Genomic DNA, 26174 nt, shown 5'->3' with positions numbered 1-26174 from the left:
AGTTGAGTGAATGGGCTAATGCATGGCAGATGCAGTATAATGTGGATAAATATGAGGTTATCCACTTTGGTAGCAAAAACAGGAAGGCAGATAATAAAAACAAGAAATGCTGGAACCACTCAGCAGGTCTGGCAGCATCTGTGGAAAGAGAAGCAGAGTTAACGTTTCGGGTCAGTGACCCTTCATCGGAACCACAGGAAGGCAGATTATTATCTGAACGGCTATAAACTAAGAGAGAGAGAAATATGCAGTGAGACCTGGGTGTTCTTGTACACTAGTCACTGAAGGTAAGCATGCAGGTGCAACAGGCGGTAAAAAAGGCAAATGGTATGTTGGCCTTCATAGCGAGAGGATTCGAGTACAGGAGCAGGGATGTCTTGCTGCAATTATACAGGGCCTTGGTGAGGCCACACCTGGAATATTGTGTGCAGTTTTAGCCTCCTTATCTGAGGAAGGATGTTCTTGCTATAGAGGGAGTGCAGCGAAGGTTTCCAGACTGATTCCTGGGATGGTGGGACAGATGTATCAGGAGAGATTGAGTTGGTTAGGATTATATTCGCTGGAGTTCAGAAGAGTGAGCAGTGGGGATCTCATAGAAACCTATAAAATTCGAACAGGACTTGACAGAGTAGATGCAGGAAGGATGTTCCCGATGGTGGGGGAGTTCAGAATCAGGGGTCATAGTCTAAGGATACGGGGTAAACCTTTCAGGACTGACATGAGGAGAAATTTCTTCACCCAGAGAGTGGTGAGCCTGTGGAATTCGCTACCACAGAAAGCAGTTGAGGCCAAAACATTGTATGTTTTCAAGAAAGAGTTAGATATAGCTCTTGGGTCGAAAGGCATCAAAGGGTATGGGGCGAAAGCAGGAACAGGTTACGGAGTTGGATGATCAGCCATGATCATAATGAATGGTGGAGCAGGCTCGAAGGGCCGAATGGCCTACTCCTGCTTCTATTTTCTATGTCTCTATTCCAATGCAGTTCTGGCCAGCTTCCAGTTTTCCACCCTCTGTAAACTGGAGGTCATCCAAAACTCTGTTGCCCATGTCCTAATTTACACCAAGTACCGTTCATCCACGATCTGCGTGATTGCTGACCTGCATTGGATCTTGGGTAAGCAACGCCTTGATTTTAAAATGCTCATCTTCATTTTCAAATCCATACTTGGCCTTACCCCCTCCCTATCTCTATCTCCTCCAGCCCTACAACTCTCAGATAACCACATTCCTCCAATTCTGACTTCTAAGTATCCCTGATTTTAAATCGCTCCACCATGGTGGTTGTGCCTTCAATGCAAAGATCCAAATGTCTAGAATTTCCTCCTTAATGTGCTCCTCAAAACCTACTTCTTAGGCCAAGCTTATTAACTCCTTATGTGGTTGGATGTCAAATTTTGTTTAACAACAATTCTGTGAGATGCCTTGGGACATTTTACTATGTTATAGGTGCTACATAAATACAAGTTACTGTACCAGAAATAAAATACAATCTTTATTGTTCCCACTATTTGTATGAATTTAGAACCAATACAGATGAGCACATCCTGCAATTCCAGACATTAATTATGAAAATGAAGAAACACTAAAGATAGTAAATGGTGTTTATTGTTTTAATGTTCAAAAGATACAATTGGCCAAAGATTAATATTCCACATTTTAAATACATTAACAGATCATGAATAGTCTCACATGAAGAATGGCCACTTTAGCAAAATACCGAGGACCACTGGAGCCATTGGTTTAGCATCCTAGCTCAAGTCACTTTCCTCATTAGTGGTGGATGGCGGGGGGGTGTGGCGGGGGAGGAATAAAGTAGCTGTGGCAGGCCTTGGAAAAAGCAGTCTGAACTCTGCACTATTTCAATAATAGGACTTGGCAGTCTCACCTTATTCATTTTTTTGTGCTAATACAAGGCTCGAGTGCCTATAACAATTCTATTAGTATATGTACAAAAATACATTTAAAATAAATCTTATGAACATCAACCAATATGAACAATGGCAAATATCAAATTATCTCCTAATAAAAATCAGTATGAAAAGCCGAACAAAAAAGCACATTCATCTCCAATACAAGTTGAGTATTTTCAAAATTATTTTTTCCAAAAGATTCAAGAACTTACATTTATCTCACACCTTTAATGTTGAAAAGCATTCAAGGTGCTTCAAGGAAATGTAATCAAATAACCAATGGATGCCAATCCAAAGATGGCTAAAAGCTTGGTCGAAGAGGAAGGTCTTAAATGAGGAATGGTAGGTGGAGAGGCAGTGGTTTATGATGGGAATTGCAGATCGCCAGGACCAGGCGGCTGAAGGCACAGCCATTCATGGTAGAATGAAAAGAGTGAGAAATGCATGAGGCCAGAGCTGAAGGAATGCAGAATTCTTGGAAGATTGTAGGGCTGAAGATTAGATAAAGAAGTGGAGGGTGTTGGGGGTGGGGGTGGAGTTCATGAAGGGATTTAAACACAAGGGTAAGAATTTTAAACTTGGGTTGGGGGGGGGGCTAGAAGCTAATGCAGGTAAGTGAGCAGAAGGCTGCGAATAGAATTCAGCAACAGAGTTATGGATGAGCTTAAGGTATGGAGTGTACAGGATAGGAGGCTGGCCAAGTAAGCATTGTAATAATCAAGACTGAAGGTTTTAGCAGCAGATTTCCCGAGGCAAGTGCAAATAGCAACATTATGGAGGTGGAACTAGGTGGTTTTTGTGGAGGAGGAAATGGAGTTGAAAGCAAAGCTTGGGTCAAATAGGATGCAAGACTGTGAACAGTTTGGTGAAATCTGAGACATTGGCTAAGGGAAGGGGATGGATGGGATCAGTGACGAGGGTACAGATTTTGCAGCGAAGGCCAATGACAACAGCTTTGGTCTTCTCAATATTTCAAGGAAATTGTAGTTCATCCAGAACCAGATATCAGACAAGCAGTCTGATAACAGTGGAACAGTCGAGAGAGGCAGTGGAGAGGTAGAGCTGGGTGTCGTCAGTATACATATGGAACCTGACTGGTTTTTGGATGATGTCACTGAGGATGATAATGTAGATAAGTAGTAGTAGGGACAACATGACCCTAGAGGTAATATGGTGAGGTGGGAAGAAAAGCCATTGCAGGAGATTCTCTACATTTTTACCTATCCAATCAACCAAGGGCAGTCTCACTCAGGTGACAATGGAGGAGTGGTGTTGTCAAAGGATGGTGTGATCAACCATATCCAAAGGCTGCAAACAGGTTGAGAAGGATGAGGAGGGATAGTGTACCATAGTCACAGTCAACAGGATGGTTATGGTAGTATAGTGGTTAAGTTACTGAACTAGTAATACACAGAAGCCTGGATTAATAATTTAGAGATTGTGAATTCCCATCACAGCAATGAGAGAATTGGAATTCAATCTTGGAAAATAAAATCCGCAAATAAAATTGTAAAATTGACCATGAAGCTGTCGGATTGTTGTAAAAACTTAACTGGTTCCCTTATGGTCTTTAGGGGAATAAACCTGCCATCTGACCTGTTTGGGACTCGTGTCCCACACGAATGTGGATGACTCAAATTACCATCTGAAGTGGCCTAGCAAGTCTTTTAACTATTAACTGTACAATTGTGTCAAATTGCTATCCTGGAACTCCCTATCTGACAATATTGTGGGAGCAACTACACCACACAGACTGCAGCAGTTCAAGATGGCAGCCCACTAACATCTTTTTAGGGTAACAAATGTTGGCCTTGCAAACCTCGCCCGCATCCAGAAGATGAAACTTTATATGCACACAACTTAGAAATATTCTAAACTACAGATCCTTAATCAGTTCAAAAAGTTAATGATCTCAAATAGATTATAATCTTTTGAAAATTCAAACTATTTTATTAGTATAAAATAAACTTGGCTATGCTGTTAAGTACTTACTCTCAGATTTACACTATCTAGACTAAGATTAGAAAATTTCACTTTGGATTATGTACTTCTTGTTACAACAGGCAAGCAACGTTCAAATGCACTAATGTATTAATAGCAGCACAAATGTACTCCAGTGCATAAATGCAGTGCATTTCCTTGAATGTGCACTAGAGGTCCTTCTTGACAGTGCATTGACAAGAATGTATAACTGATATTCAGCATCAGTAAAAAGTACTAACTACAGGAACTTTTCATAAAAAACCCCCGAGTTAAGCTTAAGACAGATTTCTGTACTATATTTATACCCATGTGTTGACCAAAAAGATTGAAGTCTTTTAAGCTGCGTGCAAGCTGAAATATCAGACTGTTAAGCATGTAGCAGTGGTTGGGTGCCTGAATATCTATTCGATGACAAGGTACTTTACACTGCTTTACTGGGAAAACATATGTTTTATTCTACTGCTGTTAAAATGGTTTGCCTTCCATTTGTAAAGATGTATTTTCAAATATTTACAGCATGTACAGGGTGAAGTAGGGATAGGAAGCTTAGCCTGTGTCACCACTTCGACAATATAGACCACATGAGGTGGTTTGTTTAGGGAAGCATTTACACATATTCATTTGTGCAAATGTTGATGGGAATTCAGGAAGTAACCAATTCTATATGCAAAACATCTCTACATCTTAATAAAGGAACACACCATTTCACACAAGCTAACAAAAATTCGCAGAATGAATTAAAGAGCTCTAAAGTAAATAGTCTTATGCAGCTTTAGTGGAGTGGTGAAATTCTGGAGTCTCAAAATCAAACAACAAGTCACTGAACTACATCTCGAATAGCAGTGCACTCAATTTTGTTCCTCACATTGCAATTTCAATGCAAGTATCTGTCCTCTCAAATCAAACAAACAATCTGTACCAGTTCCTTCTAGAATTTAATGCAGGAAACCAACAAGTAGTGTTGCGCAAAGTCACAACTGTGATACATGAAGGGGGTAAACATTTTGTTTTTCAAAGCGCCTACATTTATAGAAACTAGATAACATACCGCACCTAGTGTCTTATTTTCTTCAAATTTCTTGTAATGGTTATTTATGTTCCAGTTTCTGTGTCAATAATTTCTTCAAACTTGTCTTATGTTTAGCTATGAAGTTAGCCATGTTCAGAAGAAATGCACTCAGTTGCAGCTCATTCACACACACAAACAAAAATCAAGTAGAGGTACAGTGGCCTTATTCCAGTGGGTATATATCAAGCAAATATAGTTACCGCTGTTTGCTATACTGAATCTCAAGGTGGTATGCTTTATAGAAACTACATACGAAATAATATTGAAGACTAGCAATCTTACATGATTGATGGTTTCATGCTGCAGTGCTATATTGTGACACAGCATTTATAAATCAATCAGACTGGTAACTGGAGTTGAGGTACAGATCAGCCATGATCTAAATGAATGGTGGAACAGGCTTACAGAGCTGAATGGCCAACTCCTGTTCCTATGCAAACTACACATTTAGATTCAGTACATTGCCCATCCTGCACCTCGTGGAGGTAGCGGCAGCCAGGACAAAAAAAAAAATGCAAGAAAATTTTTTAGACTCAACTCCAATTGAACTATTAGCTCAAGAATGAATAGGTGATTTCTGGGCAGTTTTAGCTGATTTAACCTACCCCACTGCCTGCTCCTTTAGCGCTGTGCTGTTAGGTAAGCCAACTGTGAACCCAATTATAATATGCGGTGAACCTACATGGCATATAATTTAAAATAATAGTTGGTACTGACTGAGCAAATCCTGTTCTGTAGGCAGAGCTGTTCTGTTCAACTGTTATTCCTGTAACAAATCTCTGCAAATTTGTTAGGAGTGGCATTTTTGTGAATCAGCTGCAAGGCTATCACATTATACAAAATTTGTTCTCATCTTTAAAAACAATTTTTAGCAATGTTAAAAGCTAAACATTTAGCCCAAACGAAATCAAAAGATATTGAGGAGCAAAATAGAGCTTCAATAGTGTTAAATAAATACTGTAAGAGACTTACACTTGCACAAATTTCCAAAGCAGTGTCCTTAAATCCTGTTGCCACAATTATTGGTCAAATTTTGTCAACATTTAACGTTGCAAATAACTTTATCAATTGTCACAATGTAGTTAGGAATGCCCTTCCTAACAGCACTGTTGGTGTACCCACACCCCAAGGACTGCAGCAGTTCAAGAACGCAGCTCATCACCTTCTTAAGGGCAATTAGTGATGAGCAATAAATGCTGGCCTAGCCAGCGACACCCACATCTCATGAACGAATAAAAAAAGTTCCAAACTCTGACCATTAAGTAGCTTTGCTGAACAAGTTTCTGAAGTCTCTCTCTCAATTGGCACTTTAGCATATTTAAAAAAAAAATTATGTTGGTCAGTTGTCAATGCACAATTAATAGTAGTGTTATATAAAAAGCTGAATGGTAAAAGCAACTAAAAAACTGCTAACAAATTATGAGGGGGTTGGGGGCGGTGGGGGGAAAAGCAGGAGTACAGGAAAATTGCAATTAAAGTGGATGATCTTTCTTCAAATATCCAAAAGAACTCAATCACATTTAATAAAAGCGACACATTAAATGATCTTCGTTAAGAAAGGCTAATTTTAAATACTTCCCAAAGCGTAGGATTTTGTATACTTTGTACCTAGTGCTATGGCCATGGAAGTTTCTAAATTAACATTAATACCTTGATGTTTGGTGAAGCTTTGGTCTCCTTATCTAAGGAAGATATATTCACCTTAGAAGGGGCACAACAAAAGGTTCACAAAATTGATTCCTGGGATGAGACTGAGTGGTGATCTCATTGAAACATATAAAATTCTTAGAGGATTGAAAGCTTAGAGGCTGTTTCCCCTGGCTGGAGCATCTAGAGCGTGGGGTCATAGTCTCAGGATAAGGGGTCAGTCATTTAGGACTGAGATGAGGAGAAATTTCTTCACTCAGAAGATTGTGAAGCTTTGGAATTCTCTATCGCAGAGGGTGGTGGATGCTCAGTCATTGAGTATATTCAAGACTGAGATTGATAAATGTTTGGACACTAAGGAAATTAAGGGATATGGGGATAGGGTAGGAAAGCAGAGTTGAGTGAGAAGATCAACCATGATCTTATTGAATGATGGGGCAGGCACAAGGAGTCGCATGGCCACTCCTGCTCCTATTTCTTTTGCTCTTTGAACCTAAACTGACAACTTTAAACATTTTTTTACAATTTCCCTTAACTAGGGAAGTAAATCAAAATGATACGTTGTATTGCGGACTCGTGTTCACCAAGGCCCATACCAAAATCGTGAAAAATTCCAAAGACGTCAATGATTTGAAACTGACTTTGAAGTGAAAAGCAACAAAACATTTCCATGGAATAACATCTGATTAAAATATAGGTAAAGACTTATAAACATTGGCAAGATTAATGTGGTGTAGTGGGTCATTAAAAGACAAGCGGGTAGGTATTTTCTTTATCTATCATTTATAAATTTACCTTAATTTCCTTGCTGCAATAGATATTTCTTTTAAGCATTCTTGCCATAATGACATTTACACCCTTTAGCCTTTCTCTGAATTCATGCTAGCAAACACAGTCAATAGATAAACCAGGGTTAGTAACAGACAATGTGCACTCACTGGGGGACAAATTAAAGCGGCATGAGCAGCGATCAGCCAGTGCTTGAGATCAAAGTGATGAACCCCTTCCAGATGCCAATGGTCTTCACATTCAAGCAAAAAGCAACAAGAACCTGTAATGTGAAATACAAGCCTTCCCTTTCCAGCACCACTGAAAATGCACAACGGTTACTGACGTATGATTCTGAAATCCAAATTATCTTGATTTCACATTTCCAAAATTGAAGGAAATATTTACATATTTGGCTGCACCATGAACAAGAGGACGCTTATAAAATCAGGATAGATCATGCAGCTCACTATTAACAGATGGGTTATGGGGATATTTTCCTGTATTTGCTACTTTTTCCTTTAAACAAAAAATTGTGCTGTGGTACTTGGCATAATTTCAGAGAAGTATTTTCCAGGAGCATAAAATAAAGCAGCAGTAGTGCAAACTAATTTCTGCAGGGTTCCATCTCTCCCCCCAGTTAAGTGGTAGCATCTATAATGCATTTAATGAACAAGGTGTCATCTTTCACATAGGCCTGTTTAGGAGAGTCAAGTTTGAACAGTGGGAAAAATGTAGGACAGCCACTGGCAATATTCATCTCGTTCACTGGCCTTTGAAATGAGGAGGAATTAACATCTGGACGAAAGGCATCAATTACATGTTCCCTGTTGTTCTGGTCCAGAAGCATGAAGGTGACCTTAGGAGGGAGAAAAAAAAAAATCTATTAATAACTTTCTGAAAACATTTTGAAATATCAGCAACAAACCTAGCAAACACCAGCCTTAAAAAGGACTGAATATTGGAAATAAGGAGGTGGAACAGATTTAGAAACCATTTTAAATCAAGCTGAATTGAGGATCATGGATGATACAGAGCTGAACATGCAGCATTACTTTGAGATTATCTGCATCCATTCTGTACAAATACTAAACTCTCCAAAAATCTAGTTTTCAACAAATAAAGATAAATATTCTACACAGCACAATCTCCATACAATGTGCAGAACAAAAAGTAACTTAATCTTTTGATTTGCTTTTGTATGAAAGTATTATTACTGGAGATTAATCTCCATCAAATGTTTATCTTAAGTAAATTTTGTTGTTTTAACTTGGATCACTCATCATCTTGAGCTAATGGCCTGATGAAGGATTGAAGCAGCTGCCACAAAGGCATGGCTGCAGTAATGTTCTCTTCCTCTCCCTGCAAAAGGAACACTGGGTGACTGAGAGTCTCTAGCCTATGGGCACCTTCAAAGTCTCATCAATGCTGCTTGTTGCTTCTCCATTCCCTGCTAAATTGAGAGCAATGACACTGGATGGGTCCCAAGCCCATTTTCAGTTTCTTCTCCAAAATAGCCTCATGGAGACTGGTAAATGCCTCCAAGGAGTCTTAAGTGAACAACAGTCATGAATGGGATTCAATGTCTTTTGAGAACCCAGAACTGTAGTGTTGTAACTACTGGTTGGCACAGCACATACAGCCTTACTAGATAAAGTTGGACACAATAGCAAGTAGAATTTTCACTGCCAAGAATTTTAATAAAGGTTGGCTCGCCTTTAGGAGTCTAATAACAATTTCACTATTGAACAGTTCTCATGATGAAATTAGTTTACTGTCATGTTTCTTTTGGGAACAGGATGATTAGTAACATACACAAGAACCACAGCAATGACCTTTTCCATAACCTCATCATTAAACTGAGGCTTCCCAAAGAACATGACAATCATGTCACAGTATTGGTAGCAATATCAATGTGTGTCCAAATAACTGTGGGAGTAAGGTGGGGAGGGGGAAGGGGCATAAATGGCCCATAAATTCACCAACATTGGTGAAAGAGCCAATGGTAGATCACCATGCAATGGTCTGCAGGAATCTACTCCACAATCTTTGTAAAAGTAACTGGATAATATTCACTGTTGAATGGAATGGAAACCAATTGCACAATTATTCTTCTGTAATTCCACTTTTTAAATATGCAGCATTGGAAGGGCAGGGAAAAAATAACTGTTCCAGGATGAGAGAAACATAAATTACAAAAACACAGGATGATCTGTATGCTAAACATTATTCCTCCAAATGTATGCAGGCGATCGTGACTATTGATTATAAGGTATTAAAAACATTAACATTTCAATTGAACATTCTACCTACCTTTTGTTTAAATGGCCAATGAAGCAGAGCATCATATTCACCTCTCATGACAACAAAGAACAAAGAGATATGAGTTCCTCGTCCTGCTCCATCTCCATTTAAATAAATTCTCATACAGACCTTATACCCATATTTGCTGGTGTAGAAAGCTGGGGAAGAACCAACAATAAAAGAATGACTTATTCAGAAAAACATGTTTCATATAAACACTGATTATGAGATAGTTATGAGATAATGAACACAAGATTGATAGAGTCATGGTCCTGTAGTTTTTTTTCTGGGAATATGCAGTTTGCCTTTAAAGGTTTGCAGAGGATCAGTATCGCTTTAAGATCTGGCAAGCCTCAGGAATTATAGAAAGGTGCATTTTCGTTGCCTTAGAAACAGCCATTTGGAGACTGCAATTCAAAAGGGTGCATTCTCGTTACAATAGATATAGCCACTGGGAGTGAGTCTCACACGATACATTTTATTTATTTTATTTTATTTAGATATACAGCACTGAAACAGGCCCTTCAGCCCACCGAGTCTGTGCCGACCAATAACCACCCATTTATACTAATCCTACACTAATCCCATATTCCCTACCACCTACCTACACTAGGGGCTATTTACAATGGCTAATTTACCTATTTGTTACAATTCAATTTTGAACTGGCTTTTTAGTTGAAGACAGTTTGTTCTAACAGAACACACAGACAGAGACATACAGAGGACGCAGCTGTGGTGTTTAGCACACCTGAAAAAAGGGCTCTCAAAATGAGGAGTCAACCTGGTGAAGCTACAACACAGGACTAACTGCGTGCCAAACTGCGTAAGCAGCATGCAATAGACAGAGCTAAGCGATCCCATAACCAACGGATCAGACCTAAGCTCTGCAGTCCTGCCACATCCAGCCATGAATGGTGGTGGACAATTAAACAACTAACTGGAGGAGGTGGCTCCACAATTATCCCTATCCTCAATGATGGTGGAGCCCAGCACATCAGTGTGAAAGATAAGGCTGAAGCATTTGCAACAATCTTCAGCCAGAAATGCCGAGTGGATGATCCATCACAGATGCCAGACTTCAGCCAATTCGATTCACTCCGCGTGATAATCAAGAAATGACTGAAGGCACTGGATACTGCAAAGGCTATGGGCCCTGAAAATATTCCAGCAATAGTACTGAAGACCTGTGCTCCAGAACTTGCCACGCCCCTAGCCAAGCTGTTCCAGTACAGCTACAACACTGGCATCTACCCTGCAATGTGGAAAATTGCCCAGGTATGTCCTGTATACAAAAATCAGGACAAGTCCAACCCGGCCAATTACCGCCGCATCAGCCTACTCTCAATCATCAGTAAAGTGATGGAAGGTGTCATCAATAGTGCCATCAAGCGACACTTGCTTAGCAATAAACTGCTCAGTGACGCTCAGTTTGGGTTCCGCCAGGCAAACTCAGCTCCTGACCTCATTACAGCCTTGGTTCAAACATGGACAAAACTCATGAACTCAAGAGGTGAGGTGAGAGTGACTGCGACAGTGAAGGAATGGCGACATAGTTCCAAGTCAGGATGGTGTGTGACTTGGAGGGGAACTTGCAGGTGATGGTGTTCCCATGCATTTGCTAGGTGAACTAGGTGAGAGCCCTAGCAAAACTAAGGTCAATGGGAATCAGGGGGGAAACCCTCTGCTGGCTGGAGTCATACCTAGCGCAAAGGAAGATGGTTGTGGTTGTTGGAGGTCAATCATCTGAGCTCCAGGACATCACTGCAGGAGTTCCTCAGGGTAGTGTCCTAGGCCCAACCATCTTCAGCTGCTTCATCAATGACCTTCCTTCAATCATAAGGTCAGAAGTGGGGATGTTCGCTGATGATTGCACAATGTTCAGCACCATTCGTAACTCCTCAGATACTGAAGCAGTCCATATAGAAATGCAGCAAGACCTGGACAATATCCAGGCTTGGGCTGATAAGTGGCAAGTAACATTCACGCCACACAAGTGCCAGGGAACGACCATCTCCAACAAGAGAGAATCTAACCATCTCCTCTTTACATTCAATGGCATTACCATCGCTGAATCCCCCACTATCAACAACCTAGGGGCTACCATTGACCAGAAACTGAACTGGAGTAGCCATATAAATACTGTGGCTACAAGAGCAGGTCAGAGGCTAGGAATCCTGCGGTGAGTAACTCACCTCCTGACTCCCCAAAGCCTGTCCACCATCTACAAGGCACAAGTCAGGAGTGTGATGGAATACTCTCCACTTGCCTGGATGGGTGCTGCTCCAACAACACTCAAGAAGCTCGACACCATCCAGGACAAAGCAGCCCGCTTGATTGGCACCCCATCTACAAACATTCACTCCCTCCACCACCGACGCACAGTGGCAGAAGTGTGTACCATCTACAAGATGCACTGCAGCAACGCACCAAGGCTCCTTAGACAGCACCTTCCAAACCCGCAACCTCTACCAACTAGAAGGACAAGGGCAGCAAATGCATGGGAACACCATCACCTGCAAGTTCCCCTCCAAGTCACACATCATCCTGACTTGGAACTATATCGCCGTTCTTTCACTGTCGCTGGGTCAAAATCCTGGAACTCCCTTCCTAACAGCACTGTGGGTGTACCTACCCCACATGGACTGCAGCGGTTCAAAAAGGCATCCCACCACCACCTTCTCAAGGGCAATTAGGGATGGGCAATAAATACTGGCCAGGCCAGCGACACCCACATCCCATGAATGAATAAAAAAAAACATTTAAACTGAAGGAATAGGATTTTAGTCTGTTTAATTATCATCTCTCAAAATTGTAAAACATCAAGCCAAAACAGAGATCTCTGGTCATTTAAACTGAAGGAAGGGAAGTTAGACTGTGACAATCTTTTATCCCTCAAAAACTCTAAAGTCAGATTGATTCTGTTGAAAGTGTTTGCAAGTCGTTAATTGTTGAAATTCGCTGGAGAAGGAAAGCAACATTCTTAGAGGACTTCAAGCAACACTGGACTGTAAATTTGCAAGGACTCTAATTTTTTCTATTTTACATGTTGTTTATATCTTCATAATGTTTAAGAATTTAGTTCTTCTAATTAAAGAGTTAATTTGTTGATTTAAAGCCACCTGGCTTGGTTAGCCTCATTGGGGCAGAGAGGGGGGTGGCAGGGGTTAATAGATGGTACAATTTGGCTGGGTCTTTTAGCTTGGAAAGTTTTCAATGATATGTTAGCTGACCTGTGGAGCGACAGGATTGAATTAACAGTGCATCGGTCCCACCACAATCAGAATCGTATATTTTGATTGGGGGCTTTGACCAAGAGCGGTTGGTTGTCACAATAGGAAGTTCTGTACTGAAAATACAATTTAATTCAGGTTCATTGCTGTCATCTTCAGTATTTTAGTTATCAGTAATAACAAGTATACCACTGCTGTACAAAAAAAAATCCTTTTGAAATGGATAGACAAAACCAAACCAAACCAATGAAATTACTGAACGATGTCAATTTCTGTAGTGTAGTGAAAATTTTAATTACAGTAAGGAAATGAAATGTGAGTATTGAGAAAAGCAGGATTGTGAACATAGTCTCAATATCAGAAGGAAGGTAAACAAGGCTCTGACAATTTCGATCCAAGGTTGCTGGGTTGGTGGAGAAAATTTCAAATCCCCTCATCAATAATTTTATAGAAATAGGCAACATCCTAATAAACTGGAAAACAACCAATGAGATCCTCATCTTCAAATAAGGAGCAAAGGGCCTTCAAATTTCCAGGCCTGTGAACCTTACCTCAAATGCTCGAAAAGTGCTTCAAACAATGATAATAATCCCTTTGGAACAAATTCCCATTAGAAAAAGCTGGCATGGTCCAAAAGAGCCCGTCCAAACAATTTACTGGATTGCTTTGAGGTGGTTAGAGATCTGGTTGATAATGATGAGGTATTGGGCATTATCGATTTAGATTTTAGGAAGTCATCTGACACAGTCTCCATCAAGACTGATTCACAAGACACATGCCCATGGGAAAGCATTACACTGGATTAGTAAATTGACCCACATGTAGATGGAGTCTATTGTGTTGATACTTTTACATTTCAATGCTAAAGAAAGATTAATTTGTTTATCTCAGGATTGTGATACTGAAAGATGTGCATTAAAATTGTAATGTCATATCATTTTATACATAACTATAAGCTCATAGAGCTCTGTTTGGGGTACCATAATTATCACTTCAAGGCCAGAACAATTACTTTACCTAAAAAGAATTTTAAAACGTACCTGGAGAGGAAAGGCTTGTTACTCGTCCTGAAATGGCTTCCTGACGTTTTCTACTGATATCAGTAATTTTCCACATCAATATTCCCTCATAAGAAATCTGCTCAAAAGCAAGCATTTGCAAACGGAATTCATTGATAATGACGTCCTTTAAAGCAAGGAGATGCTGCTGATCGGAAATCTAGAATTAAAGTGCCAATAAAATATGAAGTTTATCTACATCATCTTCTCACAGTAACTATTAAATATCACAATTGCCTTCAAATTATTACTGTGGTAATTAGCCTTTAATTGTGATTTATCACTTGTGAATTGCACTTTACTGATGTTATGGTTTCGAGCCTTGGACTGCTCAGACAGGAAGATCAGACGGAGTGATCCTCCAGAACTGGGTTCATACAAAATAATTAGAAGGCAAGTCACCTCACTGCTGATCAGAAAATAATCTTTAGGAGCAGAGTTCACATCTATCTATTACACATGACAAAATTCTGTTGATTATTGGTGAACTTTCTTTATGTAAACCCATGGGAATCTAAATGATATGCAATTTAAATAAATATAGGTGGCTTTGTTCTCACTATGGGTGTTGAGGCACCGACTATGTTACTGGATACAGGCGTAACGTTCTGTAATGCTTTAAAAAAAAACTTAGAAAATAAAAATGGTTCTTTGAGACTCCAAAAGAATTTCCATGTTTAAGAAACTGCAGTGTTATGATTTCCACATCAGTCACAAATCCTTATGTGGCCAGTAACTATATACAGTAGTCAAAAAACAAATTTGAAAATAAGTAAATGCAGTTACGAGTTATGACGCATTTCAGGTTAGAACAGAAGTTCCTGAAAGCATCAACAATTTTAGGATGTTAACAGAACAAAAGACGAGAAACACTGTAAATCCCAGTGTTTTGTATATATTCCATGTTGTTAACAAGGATGGAGTTTCTCATAAAATGGTTTATTACTTCTTGCTGCATACAAGAAAAATACACAAATGCATAGGAAAATAGACGCCATTACCTTACGCTCCAAGCCTTTAATGGCATCCTGGTCAATCTTGCTTTGCCTCTCAAATGCAACCATAGTAGTTTGGGTTTTTTCTACTTCTCTGTTTAAAACTGTGACAATATTTTCAAAGGTCTGAATTTTCCGTTCAAGAGCATCAAGTTTAGTTTGACACTCTACCAATGTCTGACCAGAATATGGTGCTGTCTGCAAATCTGAAATTCTGCTACAAGAGGAAGCTCCTTCAAAATGATCAGTTTCTAGGTCACCATTTGATTCTACAGCAACCTGGGTGTGCAAAGAGGCTAAAGAATCTTGGGAGAATAAAGATAACACATCCTTCTCTAGTTGATGGACTTTGAATTGTAGTTGAGTAATCATTGATGGGAGGGCAACCACTGATGCATCACCATGGTCACCATTAGCAATGCTGGAATTTTGTGAAAAGCTGGTTTTCAGAGTATTGGCAAGCTGAAGTAATAACGTGAGATGTGCAACAACTGAAGAGTTTTCGTGATCTTTGAGACGCTCTTTGCTACCCTGTATGGGTTTTTAAAAAAAATTAAAAGTAGCTTAGCTGAAAACAAGTTGAATGAAGCAATACTTAAAATAGATCATAAGTAGTTACATTTTACATAGCATTCCTTGTGTAAATCATCTCAGAACAGTTCATAAAAGGGAGATATGTACACTGAGCAGGAAGCAAGGTATTTAAGGGGGAGAAAGAAATCCAAGGCACAAGAGGTGTTTTAGTCGGCAAGGAAAGAGTAAGCAAGACAATATGATTTTCAGAGAATTCCAGAAGGCAGAGGCATAGCAAAAGCCAACACATTGGCATGGATTTTGTGATCAGCAGTGAAGGAACGGCATTTGCCGTTCACCTCAAATAAAGCTGCCCACAACGTTTTAGTTAGCTCCAGAGCACCGGCTTCCTCTTGTCCAAGATGTTTGAATTTGTTGCCCTCTACAGGGGGTCTATGGTGTCTGTGAACAGAACAAGCAGCAGGGAGGCTGATCAACCCATTGGGCTGAAGAATCCTCACAAGCAGCTAAGTAGGAAGTTTAAAAAATATATATAAAATTACATTTAAATTGTAGTACAGAAAAAGAGAAATAAACATTGGGACATGCATATGGGATTAATGGAAGAAAAAAATAATTTTTTAAAAATCTGAAATTAAATTTGAGGAAAATGAGATTTTGAGGAAAATTAATCTTTTTCAGGGCTAGTGAGGTTGTTCAGCAGTAGTTATGACTTACTACATTGTTAAAAACTCAGTTACACTTATTTGAACAAATCTCAAGTTTTCATCAGTCTTTAGTGCACGAAAAGTGGATAATTACCCTAAGTTCACACCTCAACAGTGATTTCTGTGATGATTTCATTGGGGGAAGACTGCAACAGCACACCATGTTGAGGGGCAGGGTATCGCTGACAGAAACGTCCAGCTTTCAGCATTTAACTGCTCATGTACGGATGCCGGAAGTTGCTGTCAACAGCCTTGCTGTTACTACTATAGTAAATTCTAAGCATTGGATTAGATAGTGGAGTGGAAGTAGTGATGGACAAGCAGCATTAGCAGTGTGGATTGCAGCTTATGATAAAGACATTTTATCATATATGATGTTGTGGGGCCGAGGAGAAGATTTGAAAAGGAGGATGAGCATACTGGAAAAAAAAAGATATGCTGGGGCACAAAACAATATTATTGCAAAAACATCCTCCTTGCATAAATCCATTGCGGGTGGCAATACTCCGGAAGTTGCTTGAAGATTTACATCGTTAAGCGGTCTTATTAGAGTCATACAGTCAGAGTTTTACAGAAACAGAAACCGGTCCTACGGCCCAACGCGCCTGCGCCGACCATCAAGCACCCGTCCAAAACTAATCCTACGTCCCCGCAGTTGGCCCATAGCCTTGTATGTTATGGTGTTTCAAGTGCTCATCTAAATACTTCTTAAATGTCGTGAGTGTTCCTGCCTCTACCACCCCTTCAGGCAGTGTATTCCAGATTCCAACCACTATCTGGGTGAAAAAAAATTTTCCTCGACTCCCCTCTATATTAGATGTCAGAGCATGATGCAGTTTGTCTTTCTTTTGAATTCTACTTTTCTCCCTTCCTAGCTCCACATTATTATCCTTGGTCTGTAACTCTGATATCCTCATGGCCATCACACTTCATGTCAGATGCCTAGAGAGCTTCCTTGTGGGACATGAAATATACTTGGTGCTATCAAGCACAGGCTTAAATTTTAAAAAAGCTGTAATCTTTCATGCAAGACAGCCAGACTCTTAACCACAAAACAAGTGGAAGGTTAGTCTCATGTTGTACAAAATATCTATACTGTGAAGATCATGGGACATTAACATAACAATTTAAATGAGTACACAAACAAGGGTTATGTGGCAGTTATTCATCTCAGAGATAAAAAGACCAGAAAAAGAAACTTTTAAGTAAAACATTCGACCAAGTTCACATTGTGGGAAGGTCATAAAATGGAAGGAAAACCAGTTTTCAAAGAGCAACTGTAAAAGTAATTACTACTTCTGCTTTCAAATTCACTGGGAATTTGAAAGCGAAAAGGTCAGGTTTTTAAAGTCTGACCACAGGCTGACTCAGGTTACCCAGACCGCAAATCCTTATTGCAATGTAGTCTAAATTTAGCCTACAAAAGGTTATACAATTTATAAACTTTAACCAATGGTCTCAGTTCCTGACTCAGGTCTGCATACAAAATCAGTCATAATAGATTTATGAAAGGACTATGAAAAGGTATACACCATTTTTAAAATCAAATATTGAGAATACAATCCTCACAGCACATGCAATGCTAGGTAGAATTATCGAATTTGTACACAATAGGGAGTGAAATAGTTTCCTTTTAGTCTGAAATCTCAGGTCAGGAGCACAGAAAAAAGTTTACAACAAATGACTACTATAATTCCAACAAAAGATTACAGTTTAAAAAAAAAGCCTACCCTGAAATTACAGCCTAATTCTGCAAACCGACAGCTGTCACGGGTTCGGTTTCCTCCAGGAGGGCGAGACTGTAAAACAAGTAATCCACAGCATATAATTAGGTCAATTCCAGTTCTCAAAAAAAAGAAGAAAATTATTTCAGTCCTTCTCATTTGAAATAAAGAAAAGATTGAAATTTCTAGGAACTGACCTTCTCATTGGGGTAACCACTGTTGCAACATTTCCAGAGCTAGGCAATGGAACCTAAAATGTTGCTGCTTCGTTCTACCTATTCTACTACTTCCGGCTTCTCTACTCCAAACAGTAATGACTCATTTTGAGCACATGCTAATTTTTTCAGTAAAATTAACAGGAGGCATTTCCCCAGGTTTCATTTAAGACTCTCCCAGTTAGTAGTCAAATCAAAAGGAAACATATTATAAGCAGGTTCAAGTCGAGTAGAGACATCAGCAGAGCGTTATTTATTTACTTTTATACTGATCTCAACCTTTGCTGAGACTCATACCTGGAATGATCCTATACAGCTAATTAGTGACTAAGGAGGAGAAATTTATTTGCATAGTAATGCTACGCAGACAATGTTGACTCCCCAGAAGTAGGCAGCAGCGGGCTTCTACCTGCATCACGTTCAATGATACCCACCGCTGCCTGCCCCAGGGGAAAGGTCACAAGTCTGCATAGCGCCACTGTGAAACTATTTCGTCCCCTAAAACTCTCAGGTGGTTGGCCCCAGACTACACTCTAAAGTGAAGCTTGGCTAACAGCCATAGTATTACAATAGCTGTTCTGAATGTATTACTGATTCAATAGAAGTAGCATGCAAATTAAGCATAATGTAGATTTGTTATAATTTATACGCTCTAAATTCACCATTGCAAAGGAGCCAATAATTGAGAACAAGGCAGATTGCATGGTCAACAGAATAAGGATTCATTTTTCTAGCTTCTTTAATGTATGTGAATGTCACAAATGGTGTCAACTCCACTAAAGATATCATTTAGCACCTTGTGCAACTACTATCCCAATGAAAACTTGCATTTATAGTGCCTTTAACATGGTGAAATGTTCCAAGGCGCTTCACAGCAACATTAACAAAATTTGACACCAAGCCACATAAAGAGATGTCAGGACAGGTGACTAAAAGTTTGGTCAAAGAGGTAAATTTTAAAAGGAGTGAAAGAAGTCACTGGTGTGAGTAGTTTATCAGCCACTTAACAGTAGCCACACAGGAGGACTGAGTATAAATCAAGAAATAATGGGGACTGTTTAAGAAACAGTCAACTTTCTTGTAATTGTAATCTTCATATTGATTGGACTAATCAATTTAGCAAAGGTAGCCTTGAGGATGAGTTCATAGAGTGAATTCATGGCAGTTCCTTAAAACAATATGTTCAGAAACCAACCCAGGAGCAGGCTTTTTTGGACCTGGTAATGTGTAATGAGTCAGGATTAATGATCTCATGGTAAGAGGATCCTCTAGGGAAGAGTGATCATAACATGATGACTTTTACATTCAGTTTGAGGTGAGAAACTTAGGTCTGAAATTAGTGTCTTAAACATAAATAAAAGCAATTACAAAGGTATGAAGATAGAGTTGGCTACAGTGGACAGGGACAATAGGTTAAAAGGTAAGATGGTAGAAAGGTAGTGACAGACATTTACAAGTAGTATTTCATAACTCTCAACCAAGATATATTTCATTGAGAAAGAAAGGCTCTATGAGACGGATACAACACCCGTGGCCAATGAAGGAAGTTAAGGATGGTATCAAATTGAAAAGAAAAAGACGTACAATGCTGCAAAGATTAGTACTAGGCCACAAGATTGGGAAAATTTTAGAAACCAGAAAAGAATGACTAAAAAAAACAAAAAGAGGAAGAAATTAGAATGAGAGTAAACTAGCAAGAAATATAAAAACAGACAGCGAGAGCTTCCACAAGTTTACAAAAAAGGGAATAGCGAAAGTAAACATTGATCCCTTAGAGGGCAAGACTGGGGAATTAATAATGGGAAACAAGGAAATGACAAAAGACTTTGAACAAGCATTTTGTGTCTGTCTTCACAGCAGACACAAAAATCCCAAGAATAGTAGAAAATCAAGGGGCAAAAGGGAGGGAGGATAGGAGAAAATGTACTAGGAAAACTAATGGAACTATAAGCTGACCAGTCTGCTGGACCTATGGCCTGCATCCTAGGGTCTTAAAAGAAGTGGCTGCAGAGATAGTGAATGTATTGATTGCAGTCTTCCAAAATTCCCTACATCCTGGAAAGGTCCCAGTGGATTGGAAAACTGCAAATGTAACACATCCATTCAAGAAAGAATGAAACTATAAGCCAGTTAGCCTAACATCTGTCGTTTGAAAATGCTGGAATCCATTATTAAGGAAGTAGTAGCAGGACATTTAGAAAATCCAAATACAATCAAGCAGATTCAACATGGTTTTTAGGAAAGGAAAATCATGTTTGACAAATTTATTGGAGAGTCCTTTGAGGATGTAATGAGCAAGGGAAATCAGTAGATGTGTATTTGGATTTCCAAAAGGCATTCGATAAGGTGCCACATATAAGGTTCATGGTGTTGGAGGAACTACATTAGCATGGACAGAGGACTGTCTAACTAACAGGAAACAAAGAGTCAGGATAAATGGGTCATTTTCAGGTTGGTAAAATTTAACTAGTAGGGTACCACAGGGATCAGTGCTAGGGCATCAACTATTTACAATCTATATTAATCACTTGGTTGAAGGGACTGAGTGTATTGTAGCCAAATTTGCTGACAATACAAAGATGAGTAGGCAAGCAGTTGTGAGGAGGACACACAGAGTCTGAAAAGGGAATATAGATAGATTAAGGGAGTGGGAAAAAAATTGGCAGATGGAGTATAATGTGGGAAAATGTGAGGTTGTCTCTTTCTCTTCTTGGGATCGAAGAGGACTTGCTTCCACTCTAGTTTGATGGGTTCTGAGATGTATGATCTGCAGACTCTGCCACATGAGGGGCAGATCGTTATTGCAGGGTCCAGTAGATGAGTAGTTGAGAGGTTTGTGCGCTCCCTCCAATGCCTCGACTGCACCTCCACATGTTCCTGAAGTCCCTCAAGGTGTACGATGCCTTCCTGAATAAGCTTTCTCCAATGAGGACGGTCAAGAGTCAGGGACTCCCAAGAGTCGACAGGGATGCTTTGAGGCCATCTTTAACGCATTTCCGCTGTCCTCCTGGGAGTCTCCTACCGTGACCAAGTTCTGAGTAGAACAGCTGCTTCAGGAGTCTGGTGTAAGGCATGAAAACATGTTTTGGACGATTAACGTCCCATGCTGGGCAGGTTGGCTTAGGAGAGAACACTGCTGTTGGACCACCTTACTTGCCACCAGATTTGGAGGAACTTGCAGAGGCACCTCTGGTGGACCTTCTCCAGTGTTTTGAGCTCCCTGTTGTAGGTTGTTCAAGTCTCCGAAGCATTTAGAAGCACAGGGATCACTGCTGCCTGGTAAACCATGATCTTAGTTTCGGGTTTAAGATCCTGATCAGTCAGCCAAAGGCTGAGCTAGCACATTTGCGGCAATGATGTACCTCGTCGTCTATGTCTGCCTTCACCAAGAAGAGGCTCCCAAGATATGGAAAATGGTTCACATTTTCCAAGATCAGGTCATTGATCTTGATTGATTGGGGGAAAGTCCATAGTGAAAGACACGTTTTCTCATATGCTTCAGAGAAGGAGTGGACAATGATCTGGAGCTCAATTTCAGAGTGAGCGTACATGCAAGCATCATCTGCATCATGAAGCTCAATGACTGAGGTTGGAATGATTTTGGTTTCGGATTGAAGGTGGCATAGGCTGAACAGTTTCCCACCTGTTCTGTAGATTACCACCACATTGCAGGTAGTTTGCTGGAGGTGAGATGTAGCATTGCAGCAAGGAAAGTGAAGAAGAGGGTTGGTGTGATGACGCAGCCTTGCTTAATTCTGGTCTTGACAGAGATAGGGTCTGTGGTGGTCCTACTGGCTTGCATGTCATCGTGGAGTAGAGAGAGGATGGTGACAAACTTCTGAGGGCAGCCAAATTTGAGCAGGATGCTGCATAAGCCTTTGCGGTTGAGAGTGTCAAAAGCTTTTGAGGTCAAAAAAGGCCACATACAGCAGTGGAGAAGAATAGAAAAGCAGATTATTATTTAAATGGAGAGAGACTGCAGAATAAGGTACAAAGGGATCTGGGTGTCCTCGTACATGAGAGCGAGCATGCAGGTACAGCAAATAATTAGGAAGGCAAATGGAACGCTGGCCTTTAATAGAAGTGGGATGGAGTATAAAAGTAGGGAAGTCTTGCTACAACTGTACAGGGCATTCGTGAGACCACACCTAGAGTACTGCGTACAGTTTTGGTCTCCTTATTTAAAAAGCAGGTCTATATTTGCATTGGAAGCAGTTCAGAGAAGGTTCACTAGGTTGATTCCTGGGATGAAGGAGTTGTCTTATGAGCAAAGATTAAGCCGATTGGGCCTATACTCATTAGGAGTTTAGAAGAATGAGAGGTGATCTTATTGAAACATATAAGATTCTGAGGGGGCATGACTGGATAGATGCTGAAAGGATGTTTGCCCTCGTGGGGAAAAAAAAAATCTAGAACTAGGGGGCACAATTTCAGAATAAGGGGACTCCTATTTAAGATTGAGAAGAAATTCCTCCACCTCTGAGGGTCATTAATCTTTGGAATTTTCTAACCCAGATAGCAGTGGAGGCTGGCTCATTGAATATATTCAAGGCTGAGCTCGACACATTTTTCATCCACAAGGGAGTAAAGGGTTAAGGGGGCAGGCAGGAAAGTGGAGTTAAGGCCACGATCAGATCAGCCATAATCTTACTGAATGGCACAGCAGGGTTGAGGGACCAAATGACCCACTCCTGCTCCTATTTCTTATGTTCTTACATTAAAAGTGGAGAGAGAGGTAGCGAGGTTTAGAGAGGGAATTCAAAGCTTGGATGAAGGCATAACCATCAACGATGGACATTAAAATCAGGAATGTGCCAGAGGCCAGAATTGGAAGAGCTCTTAGATGGTTGTAGGGCTGGAGGTGTTTACAGAGGCAAGGCCAGGGAGGGATTTGAAAACAAGGATGAGTATTTTAAAATTGAGCACAGGGGTGATGGGTGAGCAGGACTAGGTGCAAGTTACGCGACAGACAGCCAAGTTTTGGATGAGCTCAAGTTTATGGAGGGTACAGGTGGGAGGCTGGCCTGGACAGCATTGGAATTGTTGAGTCTAGAGGTAACAAAGGGTATGGATGAGGGTTTCAGTAGAAGATAATCTGAGGCGGGGCAGAGACAGTCAATGTTACAGAGGTGCAAGTAGGTAGACGTGGCGACAGAAAGGATCTGGGATTGGAAGCTCAGCTCAGGGTCAAATAGGGTGCCATGGCTGCAAAAAATCTGGTATCTAATACCATATTTTATGAAGAACCTTTTCACACAAATAGTAGAAATTATAATTGGGAACAGTAGGGCTGGTCATTTTCTCGAAATTACATTTCCTCCTCCAACCCCACCTCAACCAATGTTCTTTCCTTTTCTCCTGAACTTTGTGATTATTTTTCCATTGTAACTGGTTGCCCTCGGATATCTTAGTGGTCATTCTTAACCTGGATAGTGATTGGAAGGTGTAATTATATTCATGCCCTAGCCTCTCCTTTCCTTATTTTTATTATACAGAAGCATTTTAATGCAGTGATCACAGAATAGTAGCAGAAATTCTGGAAGATGTTTCCCTTAAACTAGCTTAGATCACAGTGAAGCTCATTTTAGCACTTCTCTTTTTATCCCTGCTAAAACCATCCAACACCACAAATCAGGGCCTGGGATCTTCCTGGACTGTATGGTTCAGTCCAATAGCCAGTGGATACAAGCCAATAAATCATTGTGGGGGGGGGGGGGGGGGGGTGGAGGGAGAGGAAATGAGTATTAAACTGCTCTTAACTGTACAACTACAATAAATTAATAAGAAGTCTTACTTTTTCCTTGTTGGCTGATTCAACTTTAAATGTTTTCTTCTCTTTAACAGGGACTTCCTCACAGACGTGCTTCTGGTGTTCAGGAAGGGGTAAGAAAAAAGGTGAATTTTGTACTATTCACCAAAATAAACAATGCTAACACGTTTCAACATTTAACAGATTAAGCCACAGTGCAACCTTGATAAAATAATCCACTTATTAAGATAGAAAACTTTTCAAAATAAAGATATGTTGGATTTTGTTGGGGAAGTGGAAATAGCAATTGTTCAGCAAGGTCTTTCAATGGGACAGAATATTAAAATCATCTCTGCTTTATGTCAGTTCCACAGTAATACATAGGTGCTGGTTGCTACAAATCTCCTGCTCTCTCTAATGCATGTTACTTGATTGTTAGAATATTACTTTTTTAAATAACTCATGAAGGTGCAATAAAAATTTGCATTCGAAACATTCTGCAATTTTAACCAGCCCTTTGATATAAAAAAAATCACTTTGGCTCATGGAGCCAAAAGTGAACCAGTTGGGCCAAAAGGCCTGTTTCTATGCTCTAGAGTTGATGTAACTTTAGAGAAGTACACATCTATTGTTTTGATAATGCAAATTCCAGGAAGAAATCTCTCTCAAAGATTTTGGACAACGGTTTCAAATTCTTGTTTATTTATGGCCATTAGAAACTCACAAATGGAGTGAAAGTGCATGAACTTTTACACAAGGAATTTATTTGGTCATTCGCCCAGCCAGTTATGCCCTAACTCTTCATCCTTTCTACCTCCTTTAAACAGGTAGAGCTGTCTGGACCTTTGTGGAAGCCAGAACTCAAAATTCAAACTTCTGAAAGGGAAAACAACTAGTAGACTGTCACAAGGCCTCCTACTTCAGTCAGGAAAGAACAGCTAAGTATGTGTTTAAATTAGTAACAGAGATTTCAGTACAGAGTAAAAAATATTGTTTCCACTCGTATAGATCTGCATAGAAATGTACAGCTGATGTATCAATTATGAAATTCCTATAAGATTACATGATTAAGTTGTAATGTTATTCTACACCATGAAATATTGCCACCAAACCTGTGAATCTTTCATAAACATCTTCATGCCACACCGCTGACATTCCGTCATATTGTTTTTACATTCTTTTTCCAAATGATCTGCCAGCTTTTTCCTTAAAACCATCAATCCACAACCTGTACTGCAAGGAATTAGTGAAAATTCACATCGTGTTACATGATCCTAGAAACAAAGAAGTTACTGATGTCAGCAATAGGAACAATCCAATTATGCAACAGAAGCTGAAACATATGCAATCGTCAAAAACCAAACAAAAATTTTAAACCGTTTTTGTTCCAAAGCCAGCTTTTAGCCAGAAAAGTAACAACTAATACATATCATTGCCCTTAAATTGTAATACAGCATAGCCTACATATATAAACTTGTTGATACTACAACTCCCACATTTCCACTGAGGTAGGGGGGGGGGAAAGAAAGGGGAAGGAAAGCAGTGGGACCCCAAAGCAGCAAAAGAAGGAAAAAAAGTGTCTATTCGAAACAGCCCTCAGCATGCTCTATTTTCTCTTTTTAAAAAAAAGGAATTCCGCATTCACGTGCACAGTTTTCCCAATCAGATGGTCATTGTTCAAGCCTTCGGGTTATCCATTACTGAAATCTACCAATCACAGTTAGACTGAATCAAGACTCGAGTTAAACTAAAACTTCAATATTTTTTAAAAAGTAGTACTGCATACTTTATCACAAAGAGATAACAAATTTATACCACTGTCTTAGCTACACATCAGCCAAAGGTGAAGCAGTGCTAACATCTGCATCCCCACATCACAATTCAAAGTAGCAAGCAAGCTACACAGGAGGCCTATGAGAAAAAAAAGGCCTGAGGGAAGCGTATAAAAGTAGCAAATATAGATGTTTGATAATTCAAGAAAATCAACCAAAATTCTTATTATTGCTAGGGTTTAAAATCATTCTGGTCTAATGTCTTGGGTATGAATTAATTTGGATCTAGACCAACAATATGCTTAAGGCAGCAATGTCCACTTTTTTTTTTGGAGAATAAGCACTGATAACAGTCACATGCAATCCCAGTGCTTTTTTTGATCTATATTAATGATCTAGTCTTGGGTGTACAGGGCACAATTTCAAAATTTGCAGAGGACATGTAACTTGTAAATATTGTTAACTGGGAGGAGGCTAGTGATAGATGTCATGAGGATGTAGACAGGTT

The 26174-nt window shown here is 39.8% G+C and overlaps 1 protein-coding gene across 5 annotated transcripts in view; it reads right to left on the bottom strand.

Annotated features, from left to right (window-relative positions):
* Positions 1 to 1588: 1588 nt before the first annotated feature.
* traf1 (TNF receptor-associated factor 1) overlaps positions 1589 to 26174 on the bottom strand; it is a 44671-nt gene continuing 20085 nt past the window's right edge. For all 5 annotated transcript variants that reach the window (XM_068012365.1, XM_068012361.1, XM_068012363.1 and 2 more), the window contains 7 exons: positions 25007 to 25168; positions 23940 to 24011; positions 17937 to 18005; positions 14972 to 15496; positions 13953 to 14130; positions 9692 to 9840; positions 1589 to 8237 (listed from right to left, as the gene is read on the bottom strand). In XM_068012365.1, coding sequence (XP_067868466.1) covers positions 8019 to 8237; positions 9692 to 9840; positions 13953 to 14130; positions 14972 to 15496; positions 17937 to 18005; positions 23940 to 24011; positions 25007 to 25168 — 1374 coding nt within the window. In that variant the 3' untranslated portion in view covers positions 1589 to 8018. The remainder of the gene's footprint in view (positions 8238 to 9691; positions 9841 to 13952; positions 14131 to 14971; positions 15497 to 17936; positions 18006 to 23939; positions 24012 to 25006; positions 25169 to 26174) is intronic.

Source organism: Heterodontus francisci, chromosome 32 (genome assembly GCF_036365525.1).
Source record: "Heterodontus francisci isolate sHetFra1 chromosome 32, sHetFra1.hap1, whole genome shotgun sequence".
Classification (NCBI taxonomy): Eukaryota; Metazoa; Chordata; class Chondrichthyes; order Heterodontiformes; family Heterodontidae; genus Heterodontus; species Heterodontus francisci.
The sequence above is the reverse complement of the archived record's forward strand: the minus strand, read 5'-3'. Positions and strand labels throughout refer to the sequence as shown.